At 39.9% G+C, this 19,814-nt stretch overlaps 1 protein-coding gene across 1 annotated transcript; it reads right to left on the bottom strand.

The window, feature by feature from the left end:
* Positions 1 to 51: 51 nt before the first annotated feature.
* PCYOX1 (prenylcysteine oxidase 1) lies at positions 52 to 19,814 on the bottom strand. Its single transcript, XM_063078499.1, has 6 exons — positions 19,682 to 19,814; positions 18,413 to 18,619; positions 16,872 to 17,046; positions 6,083 to 6,294; positions 5,592 to 5,744; positions 52 to 4,767 (listed from the first exon to the last, which is right to left on the bottom strand). Exons 1-6 carry the CDS (start codon positions 19,791 to 19,793, stop codon positions 4,109 to 4,111), a joined length of 1,518 nt encoding a protein of 505 aa, XP_062934569.1. The 5' UTR covers positions 19,794 to 19,814; the 3' UTR covers positions 52 to 4,108.

Raw genomic sequence — 19,814 nt, 5'->3', positions numbered from 1 at the left:
TCTACTGACTTTTCCAAGTATATCTACATTCCAAGTATAGTACAACAGAAGTAAAACACAGGAAGTAATTATGTTTATTTTGAACATAATCGTTAAGCAGAGAAAATTTTTGAATACAAGAGTAGAAACAGGATTCCAAAGAAAAACATTCCAGTGTATTGTGGTTCTTTATGAGTAGAGAAGGGTCTTGAGAATGCTGTCCACAATATATTTATCTAATTCATGAATTTTATTTCATGGCCCACAAGCTCAAATGAGATATATTACAGATGGTCATATTATAAACTTAACCTTAAGAAACCTACCAAGCAAATGCTTAAGGCCTGTTCTTTTCATGATCTGGTAAAAGCCTACAAATCTTGAATCACTTTAAAACTGTAGAGAATGTATTGATTATATTTGAGTATGTAAGGTGCTTGTAAAACACAACACAGTGAATGGTGCATATATATATCTAAAATGGTATTTCCTATTTATAGAAAATGTCACCACAAAAGAACAGCTAGAGGGATCAAACTAACAATCAATAAGGAGAGTTGATGGGTCCAACACATTTTTATTCTCCCATTCAACAGCTCTCTTTAAATCTTCATTGATAATTTTTTTTTCCAGCCACACAGAGCTGAACTGTAGAACTAGTTCTCGAGTGTGGTTCCCAGAACAGGGGCATCACCTAGGAACTTAACAGAAATGCAAATTTTTGTGTCCCACTACAAATCTGTTGAATAAACAAATTCTGAGGGTGGTGCCCAGCAATGTTTTTTTTTTTTTTTTTTTTTTTTTTTTTTTTTTCCCCGGTGACCAGCGCTCAGCCAGGGAGTGCACCGATCATCCTTATATAGGATCTGAACCCGCGGCGGCGGGAGCGTCGCCGCGCTGCTAGCGCAGCACGCTACCGAGTGCGCCACGGGCTCAGCCCGCCCAGCAATGTTTTAACAAGCCCTCCATATAATTCTGATGCATACTCAACTCAGTTGGAGAACCACTACAGTACAACTGGCTTTCATTCAGCCCATGTATCATTTTTACAAGTCTCTTCTGTAAAAAGAGGACTAGAGTGGTCTGGAGTAGCAAGCTCTGCAAGCGAGGTGCAGACCACACCATGCCAAGGGTTGCAGTCCCCTTACCGGTCAGGGAAAAAAAAAAAAAAAATTATTCTTAATACTGTAGTTGCATAAAACTACCTAATTTGCCTGGAGTAGCAGGCTGATAGTATTTTTCTTCCAGTGAAAAAGTATTCTTTTAATACTGTAGTTGCATTAAAACTACCTGACATGCCTAATACGTATTGATAACCTGTTTTGATTTCGAGAGAGCAATTTCAGATGCCCTATTGGAAAATTTAATCAGTAGGTTTGATATAATACCAACAATATTTTAAATTGGTATTCTTACAAGTAAAAACATATCCCATGGCAAAACAAGTCTATAATGAAAGAAATTAAATTATTTCATTAGCATTTACCAGTATTTAGCATATACATGACAGTATTACATTCTCTACAAATTGTCTTCATTAAAACCACAAAAAAATATATATATGAATGCCTCTTAACATACGTTAAGAATAAAATTAAGAGCTGGCTGGTTAGCCGAGTCAGTTAAGAGTGCTTATTTGTAACACCAAGGTCAAGGGTTCAGATCCCTGTACCGGCCAGCCACCAAAATAAAAATAAAAATCAGAATCGTAACACAGAGTGGGGCTGACCAGTTAGCTGCTGGTTATAGCACGGTGCTATAACACCAAGGTCAAGGGTTCGGATCCCCTTACCAGCCAGCCACCCCCCCCCCCCGCCAAAAGAAAAATTAGAAAAAAGCTGACCCTTTGACAAACCATGAGTTTAATCCCTACCGCTATATCAAATATATGTTGGCAGTTTTATCAGCATATTAATATTCACAACTGTAGTAGGGAAGAAATCATTTTTACTAAGAATCAGCATTGTCTTCCATTTTGCTAAGGTAGCTACTTCCATAATCTGGTGAAGGACTTTCTTTTCCTAATAACAACAGTACATGTTAATTTGGTTGCAGTTACTTTTAGAGTTCATAAACTTTTACCTGTTTTGTTCTATAAGTGTCAGTGGCAGTCAGTCATGATTTTTGTACAGCACATGTAGAACTGGTTCTCAAGTTTGCCTGAACTTTAGAATCATGTGAGAAGCTTTAAAGCCCTACAGGCCCCAAGTGCAACCAACATTGACAGCCACTGCCTTAAGATTTCAGCAACCAGTTTCTCACCCAGAATGCTATAGTAATTTTGAACTGTTTAACACTGAACGTATGCTAGATTTGGTCAAGCTTGGTGTCATTCTAAATATCCTGCTCTAGTGCCAACTGCTCTGGAGTTAGATCTAAGTCACCTCTGCCATCAGACTGTCAAGTGTTTCTTCCTACCTATCAAGCTTATTACTAAAGTTTTCATTGAGAGAAATCATTCCTTGCAAAATGGATCTGCTTTGATAATGAATTGGGTTCCTTAGGACTTTTAAGGCACTAAAAACCCTTTGTAGTTATTTAACCCCCATATCAGTGATTCTCAACCCGGGTTGCACATTAGAAATTTTGAAAAGCGGGGCCGAGCCCGTGGCGCAGTTGGTAGAGTGCTGCACTGGCAGCGCGGCGACGCTCCCGCCGCGGGTTCGGATCCTATATAGGACTGACCGGTGCACTCACTGGCTGAGTGCCGGTCACGAAAAAACGACAAAAAAAAAAAAAAAAAAGAAATTTTGAAAAGCTACAATATTGAGGTCCCATCCTCAATCCATTAAATCCAAATGTCTGGTTGTGGGGACCTATCAGTACTTTTATTTATTTGTTTTTTATTTATTTATTTTTAAAAGATGACTGGTAAGGGGATCTTAAACCCTTGACTTGGTGGTGTCAGCACCATGCTCTCCAAAGTGAGCTAACCAGTCATCCCTATAGAGGGATCTGAACCCGTGGCCTTGGTGTTATCAGCACCACACTCTCCCAAGTGAGCCACGGGCCGGCCCCTATCAGTACTTTTAAAAGCTCCTCAAGGGAGGATTTAATAGAATGCCAATTTCTTAATACAGTAGCCTATATTTGTTTTTCATTTTACTTGAGGTCTTTGAATAACATCTTAAAATTATACTAGTAAGGGCCGGCCCCGCGGCGCACTTGGGAGAGTGCGGCACTTGGGAGCGCACCGGCGCTCCCGCCGCAGGTTCGGATCCTATATAGGAATGGCCGGTGCGCTCACTGGCTGAGCACAGTGCGGGCGACACCAAGCCAAGGGTTGCGATCCCCTTACCGGTCACAAAAAAGACAAAAAAAAAAAAATTATACTAGTAAGACTTCTGAATGTCACCCCTTATAAAAGCAAGACAGAAGCAATCAAAAGATAACATTCTGAAAGTCAAGGCTTTTCCATGGGCACAATTATTTTAAAAAAGGGTATAAGAGGGGGCTGGCCAGTTAGTGCAGTTGGTTGCAGCGTGGTGTTATAACACCAAAGTCAAAGGTTTGGATCCCCATACCAGCCAGCTGCCAAAAAAACTTTTAAAAGAAAAGGGTATAAGCACCTGCCTGGGCAGGCACTCTGCGGCAGTGGCAGAGGTAGGGAGCTGGGGGGACAATAAATTACTAAGAGCCAGGCATAAAACACCAGCTCCCATAGTAGTTTTATCTGACTGAAAGTCACATTCAGCTGTGAAGCTCAAAAGAACTAGTCCCTAACTAAGATGTCTTTAAGTTCTTCCTCAAGAGCTCAGCTTAAAATGCTCTTAAGGTTTTTATCAAAATACAGGGCCTTACCCCCAGACCTACTGAATCACAGTCTCCAAGAGAGGATCTTGAGAATTCATGTGTTTAACAAGCTCCAGGTGATTCTTAAGATCAGACAAGTTTGGGAAACACTGCTGATGGATATTAAAAGAACAGTAATGAAATGTTGGAGATGGCATAAGTACAATAGTTACACATTCACACTTAATTAGAATCTTGTATTTTCTTATCCACAGGGATTACTTTTGTTAAACAATGATAATGGCAGAATATCTGACTCAAAATCATCTCTGCTCAGATTTTGTTTTTGCCAGTGATATTCATTTAGAATTAGGAAGGGAAAAAAGAGAGTGTTATTTCATAGTTCAATTTTAAGTTTCTCATATAAGCCATCTTGGTCAATCATGTCTGTGTGCTGGTTCCAGCGGTGATAGGCAAGGAGCGCAGCATTGTGAGCTGCAATGGCACTCATTTCCATGGCACTTGCTGCACACTCTATGCCACTGAGGTAATAAAGTCGATCATGGAGTATGATGGATGGGCATTTCTCTGGGGGCTTATAGTGAGGATATGCAAGCCATGGCTTCTTTACAGCATAATCATAAGACAAAAATAGCCTTAAAATTTGCGCTTTAGTAAGAGTTTCTTGGGAAAAGATCTTCCAAACATATATCCCATCTGTTGATGTTGGAGGATAGTCCTTTTCTCCTACAGAGGATACAATCCCAATGCTGTTAATGAACAAATTTGGATTATCAGTGGTTAAAACTGTAGTAAGGCCAAACTTATCTATGGCTCTAGAGCTAAAGATAGTTGTATTCAATTCCCCCTTAACTAATGTTGTTACTATATGTTGGTAGTATTGATGGAATTCCTCAACTGGAGGATCAAAATTGACGAAAGTTATATTGGACATTTTTCGATTCAGTGGAGTGGCCACCAAGATGATGTCATAGAAGTCTGAACGGGTCTCAGATCCAGTTTGATATACCACTTCATACATCTTTGTAGGATTTCCTAAGGGGAATAAAGAAACATATGTTAAATCTTTAGTGTTTTTCTTGGGTCAGCCCATGGCTTACTTGGGAGAGTGTGGTGCTGATAACACCAAGGCCATGGGATCAGATCCCCATATAGGGATGGCCGGTTAGCTCACTTGGGAGAGCATGGTGCTAACACCAAGTCAAGGGTTAAGATCCCCTTACCAGTCATCTTTAAAAAAAAAAAAACTTCAGTGTTTTTTCGTTTTTGTTTTTTGGCAACTGGCCTGTATAGGGATCAAACCCTGGACCTTGGTGTTATCATCACTATGCTCTAACCAACTCAGTTAACTGGCCAGCCCTGAATCTTCAGTGTTTCTAACGTACTATACTTTATACCTTATGGAAATAATTCTATACCTTTTTAATATAGTTTCTCTATAATTAAAGGAGTTTTACCCTATAAGAAAACTGACTCTGCATTTTTATTACATTGAGGCCAATTTCCTATTCAGAATGTCAACAAGTACAAAAGATAGAATTTTTACTTTTGAGGATGAGTTGTGTTTTTCTTTTGGGCTTTTGGGAGGTTTTTTTGTATCTGGCCAGTCCAGGGATCTGAACCCTTGAACTTGGTGTTATAACACCACGTTCTAACCAGCTGAGCTAACTGGCCAGCCCAAGATTGTTTTCTAAATCCAAGGAGTTATGGCACTGTACTTAAGCACATTTGAGAATATTTCTTTGTGGCACAACATACACAATTTAAAGTTCCATCATTTTGGAACTAAGTGAGACATGGCAAAAACAAGTTTTCCTCCCTGAGCAATAATTCTTCCGGGGAAATAAGTTCAAGCTCACCAGTCTGCTTGGTCCTTGTTTTCTCCTCTATGTACATTACCGAGCCATGTATAAGATTGCTTTTGGAAGCCTGAAGGAGCCTTGAGCAAACAAGTTTATTGCCACCTTCTACTGCCCAAAGGCCGGAATCAGCACCAGCCAGTGACACTGCCCCTGTAAGCGGGAGGAAAAATAAGATTTAATCCTGACTTAGTAAGAGGCCCTCTACCCACTTTCCCTTCCCAACCAGATGGGCTGCTCTAAATGTCTCTAGACATTGTCAAATGGCCCCTGGTGGTAAAAGTTCCCCCGGTTGAGAATTGCTGTACTGATAAAAGGAACTTCTCCCCCTAAAAATGAACATCGGCATATCACGATTTTGCTAACAATGTCTTAGGTTTACAGAGAAAGGTAATCTTTTCCAACCCATGATCTAAAGTCAGGAGCTGCTACAGCATCAGGGAAGCCCCTTTGTGAATTAATGTCCATTACTGTTCCAAGCTCTGGCTTACCAACAAAGGCATTGATGTCTGTGCTTTGGCCATAATTGACCCTCATGACAGGAGTAATGATTTCATTGAGGAATTTCTCAGAGAAGCCTGCTTTCTGCAAGGTTTCAAGAAGTGTTCGGTTAAGCATCCCAACGAAGTCATCCCCTCCTAAAGCATGTAGTAGTTTTTCTACACTACTGAAGGCATAGTCGTGAGATTGATAGCGGTAGATCCTTTTGAAAAGAAGAGAAATGGCCATTAAACACCAAACAAGATGGGGGGAAAGGGACACATAAAGAAGGGAAATAGTGTCTTAAGAATCAAACTAACTTCCATGTTTCCTTCTGACAAGTTTCTACCTATCATGTGAGACAAAGCTCAGCCACCATCTTCCCCAGCTCTCCCCAAAGCTCTTGGCTCTTCTTCTCCCTCCACCTTCTCCGCTAGTTCGCTGTCCTTTGTATACACTGCTCCTTTTTGACATTAATATGGTCATTGGGAGGCACCTTTAAAACTATGAGTATGTCTTATTGCTCTTTATATCTTCCAGCAGCACTTATAGACATGTCTAAAATTAAGTTTTATCTTTCCACCAGGCTTGATCTTCTCTACCCACCCTCTAGCCCAATCAAAACTAACTGGCCACTCCTAATATCCTATATGTTATCCTTTTGTTCATTTAGTTTCAAAGCTTAAACATTTTTCACTTCTCCCACCCAAGCAGGACCTTATCTATCCTCGTAACATCTCTCTTGTTATTCCATTCTCACTTCCCTGATTTTAAGTCAGGATTTATACTCAAACAAGTACAATGAATAGCTGATCTACCTGCTTCTTCTAGTTTCTTTTCTTTGAAATATTTATGAATCTCCCAAAAGCCCTTTTATCTTGTCATCCATGTATTCAAAAAAGTCTTGTTTACTGTTGCTTACTAAATGAAGTCCAGATCAATTCAGCCTGATGTAAAAAAAAAAAAAAAAAAGAATCATGGGTTTTAGAACTAAAGTCATCAAGTCTAACTCATTCACTCTAATTGCAGATAAAGAAACAAAGCAGAAGTAAAAGACCTTGTCTAAAGGTTGCATGGCAAGTAGAAGGCTCAAACACAACTCCCCCTTGGCTGTCAACCACACACTCACACCTTCCACTTAAGCATACCTGACCCATTCACTGGTCTCTAAATATGCTCTGCATATTGTCTCCCCACTATTGGACAAGCTCTTCCCTCCAAATGGAATATAATTCTGATAACCAAAAGAATCTGATCTGACCAGGTCAGCTAAATTATAATACCTTGGGAGATCTGGGATAAGGCAGTAATCACATCCACCTATCCTGGAACATGTTACATCTTACTTAGAAGTACCCATAATGGCACCAGAAAGCCATAAAATAACCAAGAACACTTCTTATCACCCTTCCGCCAGAACCCTTCATATAGGATGTATCCTAGTAATAATTCCAAAACTATGTGTCATATACTACCAATAGAAAGCCTGATGAAGTAATTACATGGGGCTGTCTTTCTCTCCCTCTCTCCTTTGACCCTTCCCCTTCTTGTTATTACAAGATGTTAAGCTCTGCTGGCCCTCTTTGGAACACATTTTCAGGCCTGCCTGATCTACATGTCTCCCTGGTTGCAACTGTCATATTGGCTTAATAAATCCTTGCTACATGTATTTGGTCTCAGTTTCTTTTTAGGTCAACACTTCACATTCCCTAACCACAGAACACCTATACTTCCTTCAGAAAGCTTGAATCCCACCTCCTCTCAAAAGTCCTGCCCAACTTCCTAGTCCACAGTAATGTCATAACCTCCAAAGTCCCATAAAACTTAGCACCAATGCCATTTGTTCAGCACTTAGATACTACTTTACATTACTATTTTTCTTAATTGTCTGACATTTCTCTGCACTTTATGGATTTAAAAGAACATTCATATAAATTAGTGCATGCAGTAATTCAATACACAATTTTTCAGGTTGCAAGTGATACAAAGATGAGAAAGACATGGTTCCTTTCCCTCAAGGAGCTTACAGTTAAGGACAGGTAATACGCACATACACAGATAAGTATATGAAACAAAGGAAGAAAAAAGAGCCAAAGAAAGATCCCTGTCAGTGATCACAGGAGGAGAGCTTTTACATCAAGTTTCTTCTTTCAAAATAAACTAATTTTTTGAGAGCAAAGGACAATACTATAACCATTTCAATATTACCTACTGTCTAAGAGTGTAGTATACAAAATGTTGAATAAGCTTTTACGGGAAAAATTGATTAGATATCAATGCCAAAACTGAGAAACTAAACTAGCACCTTCTACCATATCATTTGGGTTCTAGTATTCAGTAGACTGAAAAAAGTAGGATGAAGACACTGAGTGCTTTAGAGAAATAATAGACTGGATAGCTCATAAAATGAATCTCTGGCTAATGGTCAGCATGACAAAATAGTTGTCAATTAAATAACCTATAAATGATGCTATAAAAAAATTATGCCCCCCGTCCTCCTACCTGAGTTGCAACCCCACTCAAGCAAGCCTCCTAAAGAAAGCCCTCCTGGAAGGTGAGATGAGACAACATATACAATATAAACACTGAGCATTGTAACTGTTTTATGATACTGGTTGCATTAGAATAAATATTACTGAGACTGGCCAGTTGGATCAGTTGGTCAAAGTGCAGTGTTGTAACACCAAGGTCAAGTTCAGATCCCGATACCAGCCAGTCACCAAATTTTTTTTAAAAGATTAAAAATTAATAAATAAATTTAAAAATTTTTTTAAATAATAATAAATATTACTTAACAACAAGATCAAGGGTTCAGATCTCCATACTGGCCAGCTACCCAAAAATAAAAATAAATTTAAAACAAAGCATTAAAGGAAAATAAATATTACTAAAAATTAGACACTTGAATAACCAGTAGTTTCTGCTAGTCAGACTGCTTGCTTATACAGCCTTTTATTCTTTTCAAATTACATTTGCATAATCCTTAATATTGATATATTTATTCACTGAACAAATATTTATGGAGCATCTACTTTGAGCCAGGCACTGTTCTATTCCCATTCTCCTCTGACCAGCTCTGCAGTAGCCTTGAAAACCAGTAGCCTTGCAACTGTAACATCTATGAAACCAGCAAAGTGGAAGCCACTAGAGAGGACAGAATGGGTTTGGAGTTCCCAAAAAGCACCATCCCAAGAGAATTGTCACTATTTGGACTATCTGGCAGTTCACAAAAGCTCTATCCTCAGAGCTTGTCTCTATTCGCCCTGACACACTCTGTATAAACAGACCCATCCTGAAGGCATTCGTCAAAAAAATTAGTGGCAATACTTGAATATCACAGCCAGCTGAGGCTGTGATACCAACTGGGGCTAACAAGAGGCTGATCAAAAACTTTAAAAAGAAATACTGGAAAATGAAAATAACCAATATGTTACCAGGAATCTAAAAGCCATGTGCATGTGTAAGACTGTCACATGCCCAGGAAAGACCTGAGAAGGCCCTAATCTGTTACCGCTGGCTGACCTTGAGGCTTTGAGCAAGCAGGAAATGAAGGCTAAAGTAAAGCTGTAAACTGCCTGCCAGATTGTTGAAAACATACCCCAACCTGACAAAGAATACAGGCTTTATAGAATTAGTCCCAGAAAGTCTCTAAATAAACCAACAGCAGCAACAGCAACCAACGAGAAGTCCTGGAGTGGGGAAGAATCTGATTCCCAGAGTTGCCACATAGTATTGTTTTAAATGTCCAGGTTTCAACAAAAAATTATGACATACTCAGAGAACAAGAAAGTACGGCTTATACAGGAAAAAACAGAATCAACAGAAACTGTCCCTCAGGAAGCATAGATGTTGGCCTTACTAAAAACTTGACATTGGCATTTTTTTTTTGGCAGCTGGCCAGTACTGGGATCTGAACCCTTGACCTTGGTGTTATGACACCATCCTCTAACCAACCAAGCCAAGCAGCCCAGCAGTTATAATAAATATGTTCGAAGAACTAAAGGGAACTAACCACATTTAAAGAATTAAAACAAGTATGAGAAGAATGTCTCACCAAATATAGAATATCAATATAGAGGCAGAAATTATAAAAAAGAACCATACAGAAATTCTGGAGTGGGGGGTAGGCCAGTTAGCTCAGTTGGTAGAGCATGTTGCTCACAACACCAAGGTCAAAGGTTTGGATCCTCCTGCCAGCCAACCACCAACAACAAAAAAAGTAATTTTGGAGTTGAAAAGCACAATATTTGAATTTAAAAATTCACTATAGGAGGGCCGGCCAATGGCTCACTCGGGAGAGTGTGGTGCTGATAACACCAAGACCACAGGTTCGGATCCCATATAGGGATGGCCGGTTAGCTCACTGGTTGAGCGTGGTGCTGACAACACCAAGCCAAGGGTTAAGATCCCCTTACCGGTCATCTTTAAAAACAAACAAACAAAAAAAATCACTATAGGGCTTAACAGCAAATTTTAAATGGCAGAAGAATCAAACTTTGGGGGGGTTGGGGGATGCAGCTGGATGGTACAGGGGGGACCCAAACTCTTGACCTTGGCATTATCAGCACCATGCTCTACTGGAGAATCAGCAAACTTGAAGATATGTCAATTGCAATTATACAGTTTAAGGAACACAAGGAAAAAAAGAATTAAGAATGAGCAGAGCTTCAAAGACCCACAGGACAACATGAAGCATACCAACATACACATAATGGGAATCCTAGAAGGAGAAAAGAAAATTAAAGGGACAGAAAAATATTTAAAGAGATAATGGCCAAGAACTTTCCAAATTTGATGAAACATTAATCTGCACATCCAAGAAGTTAAACAAACTCCAACAGGATAAACTCAAAGAGATTCATCCCTAGACACATCATGGTCAAACTGTAGAAAGACAAAGACAGAGAGTCTTGAAAGCAGCAAGAGAGAAACAACTCATCCCATAAAAGGTACCTCAATAAAATTAACAGCTGACCTCATCAGAAACCACGGAGGCCAAAGGTAATAGAATGACATATTAAAAAATGCTGAAATAGGGCTGTTAGGGCCGGCCCGTGGCTCACTCGGGAGTGTGTGGTGCTGATAGCACCAAGACCACGGGTTCAGATCCCTATATAGGGATGGCCAGTTCGCTCACTTGGGAGAGCGTGGTGCTGACAACACCAAGTCAAGGGTTAAGATCCCCTTACCAGTCATCTTTTAAAAAAGAAAGAAAAAAAGAAATAAGGGTGGTCAATTAGCTCAGTTGGTTAGAGCATGGTGCTGATAACACCAAGGTCCACAGTTCAATCCCTGTATCAGCCAGCCTCCAAAAACAAAAAAACAACTGTCAACTAAGAGTTCTACATCCAGCAAAATTATCCTTCAAAATGAAGTGAAACTAAGGCATTTTCATGTAAATAGAACAGAATTCAGCACTAGTAGACCTGCCCTACAAGAAATACTAGAGGTAATCCTGCAGGCTGAGACAGAACACTAGAAAGAAAATTGAATCCCCATGAAGAAATTAGGAGTATTGGTAAAGGTAATTTATATTTACACAGGTAAATATAATTGACAGTATGAAGGTACATTTGTTTTATCCTCCTATCTCATTTAGAACACAACTGCATAAAGCAGTAATTATAAAACTGTGATAATGGGCTTATAATTTATAAAGATATTAACTTGTATGACAAAAGTAAAAAAGAAGGAGAAGTAACAAAGCTATACTGGAGCAAGTTGGTATTAACTTAAAACAATTCAGATTGTTTATCATTAATAAAGATTGTTTTAAGTTAAAAAGTTAATTGTAAGGAAATAACTCAAGAAATACGTAGTAAAAGAAACAAGAGAATTAAAATGGTACACTAGAAAATATCTGTTTAAAACAAAAGGAGACACTATACATTAACAATAAATATAAAAAGGAAATTAAGAAAACAACCTCATTTACAATAGCATGAAAAAGAAGAAAACACTTAAGAATAAACTTAACCAAGGAGGTGAAAGACTTGTACACTGAAAACTACAAAACACTGCTGAAGGAAATTAGGACACAAACGGAAAGACATCCTGTGTCTTTGCAATGGATGGAAGACTAAACATTGTTAATATGTCCACACTACCTTAAGTAATCTACAGATTCAATGCAATCCCTATCAAAATCCCAATGGCATTTTTTGCAGAAATAGAAAAATCCTAAAATTCATATGAAATCTCAAAAGACCCCAAATAGCCAAAACAATCTTGAGAAAGAAAAACAAAGCTGGAGGCCTCACACTTCCTTATTTGAAAACATATTACAAAGCTAAAGTAATCAACACAGTATGTAGTTGCATAAAGAAAGACACATAGATCAATGGAAGAGAACAGAAAACCCAGAAATAAACCCTCATATATATACGATCAAATGATCTTGACAGAAGTGAAGGGAACAAAAGACAATTCAACAATAATACTTGAAGACTCCAATATCCCACTTTCAGTAATGGATAGACAATATACCACTATCAATAATGGACAGAATCAATTACGTCTCAATAAAAAAAATTGTCAAATAAATAAATAAAATAATGGATAAAACCTCTAGGCAAAAGATCAACAGTGTATTAGTTCACTAGGGCTGTCATAACAAAGTACCAGAGACTGAGTGGCTTAAACAATAGAAATTTATTTCTTACAGTTCTGGAAGCTAAAAGTCCAAGATCAAGGTGCTGGCAGGTTTGGTTTCTTCTGGGGCCTGTCTTTGGCTTGCAGATGGCCACCTTCTTACTATGTTCTCACATGGTCTTTCCTGTGTGCATGTGTCTCTTTGTGTCCTAATCTCCTCTTTTTATAAGGACACCAGTTAGATTGGTTTAGGGCCCACCCTAACAGCCTCATTTTAATTTAATTACCACTTTAAAGGCTCTATCTCCAAATACAGTCACACTTTGAGGTACTGGGGGTTAGGGCTTCAACATATGAATTTTGGGCAGACACAATTCCGTACATAACAAACAGTAAATTAAAAAGTAAGGGATGGAAGAACCTAGTCCTCTCAAGTCTTCCAAGCCAATATTTTCATTATTAATCTGCATGAAATAGCCAGTGAATATTTCTGAGCAGAGGAACAGTGTGACAAGCCTTAGGTTTTAAAAGGACTACTTTAGCTGCTATGGGGGCAGGAGGTGAAGAGGGTATTTTTCAGCCTAGGAGGCTACTCCAACCATCCAGACAAAAGACAATAGTGGCTTGGGCCAAAGTGGTAGCAGTGGTGGTAGTGAGAAGTGGTGGGATTCTGGACATACTTTAAAGGCTGATAGGATTCAAGATAGACTAGATTTGGGACATGAAAAGGAAATAATAAAAACTGACTCAAAATATTTGGTAAGAGCAACTGGAAAGAAGAAAGGGTGTTTACAAAGCCTTTCACTGTGAGTCCTATCAGTCTCAGATCAAGAAGTGTTAGGCATCTAACACGTCCCCAGAAATGCACTAAGTGCTAGAGACAAGAATGAGCTTTAACCTAGCCTAAAGCCAAGATATCTCAACAGGAGATATCAGTGGACCAGAGAATTCAATCCAACAAACATGAGCGTGAATATCTACTACATTCTAGTTACTATATATACTACAGAACAACACAAATGCTTGGTGTGCTCCATATAATACTTAAAGGATGTTTGAAAAGAAAAATGAATGGTGACTGGAGAATTAGGGGAAGGATTTGTTGAAAGAGGTGAGATAAGAGGGTGGACTTTGTAGTAAAGAATGGCATCCAATCAGAAGAACTGCATAAATAAATGTTCAAGACTAGAAATTAATTTGGCAAGTGTGGATGTCAGGGTCTGCAGGATTTCCACCCAAGTACCTCCAACAGCACAGAAAAATGGATGCATACCCTTGTGGGTCTAGAGTGATGTCTACCACAAGCTTGAACCCTCTTTTGAGTATCACAGCTCACTACTGTCACATGAGCCTTCACTCACACTGTGCACACTCCTGAAATGGAGACACAAAATGACAATATGAGCAAATCCCCTAAAAGTTTCTACAGAAGATCACACAAGGCTAGTCAGCAAATCCCTAAAAGTTTCTGCAGAATTTAGATCCCTTTTCTGGCCAGCCACCATAAATAGTTTCTGCAGAAGACAGCAGAGCCACTTTAGAGGGGATCAAGTGGATACAAAACAGAGAAAAAATTTTTTGAGAGAGGGCTTTATGTTTCTATACTATTCAAAGAAAGAAAAATTGCAGAATATCTTCCAATTGCACATTTTAACCCAGTGATTCTCAACTCTGGCCGCAGGTAAGATTCACTGGAAGTGCTTTTAAAAATACCAAAGCTAGATCCCTACCCCAGAACAATTAAATAAAAAATCTCTAGGGATGGAGCTCAGCCTTTATATTTTAAAAAGACCCCCATGACATTCTAATGTACAGCCAGGGTTGACAACTACTGCTTTAACTGAAATGCAGGAGAATTAGTTGTTCCAGATTCCTCCTTGGCAAATCTCTGTGGCTTCCAGTCCTGGTTTTCACGATATTCCAGAATATCTCCAACAGGGGATATTCTGTTAAATATTAAAAACGATTTAAAAATATTTAACAACCAGTACAAGAAAACAAAATAATAAATAATAAAATAAAATAAAATAAATAAACAAACAAAAAACAATACAGCATGAAACAGGATGAAACTGGATGTAGGACTGGAAACGAGTCAAGACTCCCTGCTGGGGACAGGTGAGAGGGGTTTTGGCAGAGACGACAGATCTCTTGAGTGGGAACACTCAGGGTAGCAGCTATGTCACCAGTCTAGCAGTATTTCACTACTTTTACCGTATGGCGCATGCTTGCTGAATACCAACCTTCTCATACAGTTTGATAAAATTATCAAAACAGGTTCTACATGATCTTGATTTACTGAAAGAAACGCATTAGCAACATAAAGGTCAGTGCTGCATAATTAAATATCAAAGACAGAAGACAGTAATTCCATAAAGTTTAAGAATTATTTTCTAAAATCAAAAACAGTATAATCTACGTATCCCCTCGCTGGGTCTTTTTCACAGTTCTGTAATACCCTGAATTCACTTCAAAAGTGATCTCTTAATTTCTCATAGGGTAATTCTCTACATGTCAAGCAAACAACAGATAAGAAAAATGATACACACAGGACTGGCTGGTTAGCTCAGTTGGTTAAAGTGCAATATTATAACATCAAGGTCAAGGGTTTGGATCCCCTTACCAGCCAACCACAAAAAAGAAAAGAGAAGAAAAATGACACACACAGGCAGGGCTGCACCTAATGCCATCTGAGCTTGATTTGCCAGCAAAGCATGTACCAACATGCCACCCACTTTCTTTAAAAAGTGACTGGCTGGGGGCCAGCCCGTGGCTCACTCGGGAGAGTGCGGTGCTGATAACACCAAGGCCACGGGTTCGGATCCCATTTAGGGATGGCCGGTTGGCTCACTGGGTGAACGTGGTGCTGACAACACCAAGTCAAGGGTTAAGATCCCCTTACCGGTCATCTTTTTTAAAAAAATAAATAAATAAAAATAAAAAAATTTTAAAAAATAAAAATAAAATAAAAATAAAAAGTGACTGGCTGTCTCCACACAAACTGCATATATTTTCTTAGTTATTTGTTTATTGCCTGTCTCTCCAATAGAATATATACATATTCTTTGAGGACAGGAACATGTTTTGGTCGTACATCCTCCCCCTAGAATAGTGTCTGGCACACAATAGGCACTCACTATTAGGTGAATGAATACATAATGAATGACAGCTTAAAAACAATATGTACTGTAGCTGGACCTAACATCCCCAGAGGAAAGGCATTCAAGGAATTAACCAAAGAATGATGTTTAGAAAGAAAGAAATCCCTAACTACCATAAGCTATAGAGACTAGAGTATATTTATCCTACTCAACTCTTATTTTTGTCCTGTTCAAATCCTGGTCATATGACATGTCATTTTACCTTTTTAACAATTATTTTATTATGCTAGAACAATCACAGTAATGAAATATGAACATTTACAAGCTGAATTTCTCCAGCACCTAAAGTTGTAAACCAGAATAAAAATTAGCATATGCCAACAACTTTTAAAAAAATAGGTTATACCTTTCTAAATTAGACTGGCTATTTTATGTTATTTTTCCTGATTATCAAACAATATACATTCATACACACAGAAAATTTTGAAAATATAGAAATGCATAAAGAAGAAAAAAAGCACCTGGATTCTCACTACACAGGGCAGTGCTAGAATTTAATATCCCAATTTAAATTCTTAGTGCACAAAACTGATACTCTACTTCAGGCTGCTGGCTCACTGAAACATCATTAAAGCTCACTTAAGTTTTCTGATCCTTTCTACAAGCTCTTATACACATTATCTCATTCATCTACATAACACCAGCACTGTGCAGAGATTAAGAGTGAGGATTCTAGAGCCTGATCGCCCAGCTGGGAACTCCAGCTCTGCCACTAACTAGGTGGTGAACTTATACACTTATAACCTCTCTATACCTCCACCTTCCACATCTGTAAAAAGAAGCTAATAACAAAAGAGTTAATAGTGTAGAGCATCAAAGAGTGTCTGGCAACATTAAAGAAGCATTTTAAAAATATATTTCAGAAGCAAAAATAAACTATCCTTTCAATTTCAGACAGGTGAATGGTCTGCATATTTTCTACAAAACGTTCTGCCTAACAGTCTTACAAACAGGCCTTGTAGTTAGGTGGAGAACTGTTCCAAGAAATTATAATTCTTAAAACTCATCAAACTTAGGTCTTAGATTAAATAGAAGGGAAAAAAATTACCTCATGAACTTGTCTAACACGTCCTCTACCCACATGTGCATTCGGAGGGACTGAAATCCATAGCGCCAAACTAGTTTAATCATGTTAATTATAAACCAGCTGCTCTCCTCAAACACCAGAGTTTCTCCATTATACACTCCCATTAGGCCACCAGAGACCTTAACAGGAGAGAGACCTGCAAAAGCAGAGAAAGGGTAAACTAAGTCAGTGGTTTCTACACTGATCAAATGAAAGAAGGTAATCTGAAGCTCCCGGGGAAACTCTAAAGCAAGTGAAGTTGGGCCTTCCCCAGTTCTCAGGAGACACATTAAAGATCTATCTTTAGAACAGTGAAATACACAAACAGATGCTCCTCACCTTAGGATGGGGTTTCGCCCTGATAAACCATCATAAACTGAAAATATCCTAAGTGGAAAATGCATTGAATACACCTAACCTACCAAACATCATATTTTAGCATGCTCAGAACACTTGCATTAGCCTACTGTTGGGAAAATCATTTAATACAAAGCCTATTTTATAACAAAGTGTTGAATATCTCACGTAATTTATTGAATACTATAATGAAAGTGAAAAATAGAATGGTTGTACAGTAGCATCATAGGGTCAAACAATCTGAAGTCAAATCATCATAAGTTGGAGACTGTATAGCACACTCACGACACTGAACAAAAGCAGATTCTCTAGAAGATGGGTCAGATGATCATGCAGATATATCACAATTAGACTAGCTATTATTAGTCTAAAAAGATTAAAAAGTCAAAAGAAAAAGCCAGAGTACCAACTGAATTCAATTTAAAAACAAAAAAATGTCAGACACGAATCTGGTGGCATGAATTGCTCCTGGTACACATATGCCCTCATGAAGGAAATGGAAGCACAGGAAGCACCCACAAGGAATGGGGAAGGCAGACAGCTGAGGGAAAACAGGCACTCCCATTCTGATCTGAATCCTATTTTGCATAATTGGATATTTCACATAATTAGAAGGAGGCCAAAATTACACAGTATTCCCTGAGGAAAAGGAGGCCTGCCAGAGGCCTCCCCCCCTCCCCCGCCCCCCGGCCTGTCCAGCATCTCTGCTGGTAGGGCAGCAGTCAAACGTCTCAGGTTCTAGCCCAGACTCATGTCTGCATCCCTCGCTGTGTGTGACTTTAAGCCAGACACTTCAAGCCCCTGGGTCTCATTTCCTCAGCTGTAAAATGAGCACACTAAAGTTTCTGCTAGCTCAAAACATTCTCTGATTCTTCAACACAAACCCGGAGGTCTAAAAATTGACAACGCCAGCCATCCTCACCCCCACCCCCAACCTATGGCTGTAATTCCAGATAACTGAAGATACAGATAACCTGTGTCCCATTACAGGAGAACGTCTCCTAACTAAGGCAGTACCAACTGCTAACAATGAAGTGAAGAAAGTTTTACGAACTTCTCTGTAAAAGACAATTAACAAGGCAGAAAAGTTTCAGTTGTCCATCTGATAAAAATATCCAGGGATGTCACACAGAGATCGGGCGAGCTCTAAGATCAAAATTACATACCCAGGTCTTTGACAAAACGCTTCATGTGCAGATTTAAAGGATGGATGACAGAGCCTCCTGCCTCATAATCTTGCCCCTGAACCTTCATGGTGGCAAGACGGCCCCCCACCTCTTCTCTTTCAAACAGGTCAATCTTCACATCTTTCCCAAATTTCTGCCTCAGATAATAGGCTGCTGAAGTGCCACCAATTCCAGCTCCAACAATTGCTATGAAGGAAAAAAAGGAAATTTTTTTCTCTCTTACCAGTTATGTCAGTTTGGTTTGGTTTTTGAAAGGCCTTTAACTAATGACAGAGGTTACTCGGGCTATTACCAACAATTTCGGGAAGCCCTGCTGGGGCGGCGGGGGCGGGGGGGGGGGGCAAGTGAAAACCTGCAGTGAAGACAGAAATCTCTGAATCTGGACAGACACTGCCCATAGACAAAACAGCAGTAGATTAATTCACAAACTGACAGCAATTCCATTTTTTTTTTTTTTTTTTTTTTTTGGCCAAATGCCCAAAGATTCTTACAGGTCTTTGTGGAGGCACCAACGTGCCTGCACAACCTTCTTGGTGCCCAACTCACACAGAAGAGAGGGGCCTTTCCAACACGCATTTAGACAAAGTGACCGCCATTTTTCCCTAGCTTTGTTCTGTCTCAAGGTAGACAAAGTAGATAGGTTAATGATCCGGAAGAACACAGCTTTAATGGGGATGGCGAGGAGGGAAGGACAGGGAGCAAAAAACCAAGGCGACTGAAACTAGCAAGAGAATAGGTTTTTCCGGTAGCTGTAGGAGTCCAGTCTGAGAAACTGCGCAAGCAAAGGGCCTCTGAAAGCACGCTGACCTCAGCAAACCCGAGATGGGGAAACGCGAATCCCGAATATCTACAAAAGAAGACAGGGTCAGCTTCTTTGCACTGCTCCCTGTGCTGTGTCTGCGTGCGCCTGCAATCCGCAAAGTGGCAGAGGCCGTACGCTTAAGGACGAACCAGAAGACTGGCCACCCAAAGGTGCAGCAGAGAGAAGGCGGCGAGAGGTACCTCGGCCTCCCTGGAGCCCCAGGCCTCCAAGATGGGCTCCAGGGACGCTCAGAAGGCACAATACCGTCCCCAGGAGGAACGAAAGCCACCCTGAGGCGCGAATGGGCAAAAGCGCAGCGTAAGCTTGGGGCTTGGCCGCGCGGCCTGGCCTGCGTCGCGGCTGCGGGGCCTGGGCACACTACGCAGCAGCCGCCGGGCGCGGGGCGAGCTCCGGCGCCCCTCCCGCGCCTCCCCCTGCTCGCCTACCGATCTTATCCGGCGGGGCTCGCAGCTCCGCGCTCCCGGGGCACCCCCAACTGCATATCAGCAGCCACAGCCCCAGAAGCGACGAGATGAGCTCTGCTGCGGTGCACCCCATTGCCTCCCTGAGAGCCGCAGC

This window comes from Cynocephalus volans, chromosome 14 (genome assembly GCF_027409185.1).
Source record: "Cynocephalus volans isolate mCynVol1 chromosome 14, mCynVol1.pri, whole genome shotgun sequence".
NCBI lineage: Eukaryota > Metazoa > Chordata > Mammalia > Dermoptera > Cynocephalidae > Cynocephalus > Cynocephalus volans.
The sequence above is the reverse complement of the archived record's forward strand: the minus strand, read 5'-3'. Positions and strand labels throughout refer to the sequence as shown.

Coding starts and splice junctions, on each gene's coding strand:
- PCYOX1 (XM_063078499.1), bottom strand. CDS start 19,793: ATGGGGTGCACCGCAGCAGAGCTCATCTCGTCGCTTCTGGGGCTGTGG. Junction 5,745..6,082: donor AGACATCAATGCCTTTGTTG/GTAAGCCAGAGC, acceptor TCCCGCTTACAG/GGGCAGTGTCACTGGCTGGT. Junction 4,768..5,591: donor AACAAGGACCAAGCAGACTG/GTGAGCTTGAAC, acceptor TATTCCCCTTAG/GAAATCCTACAAAGATGTAT.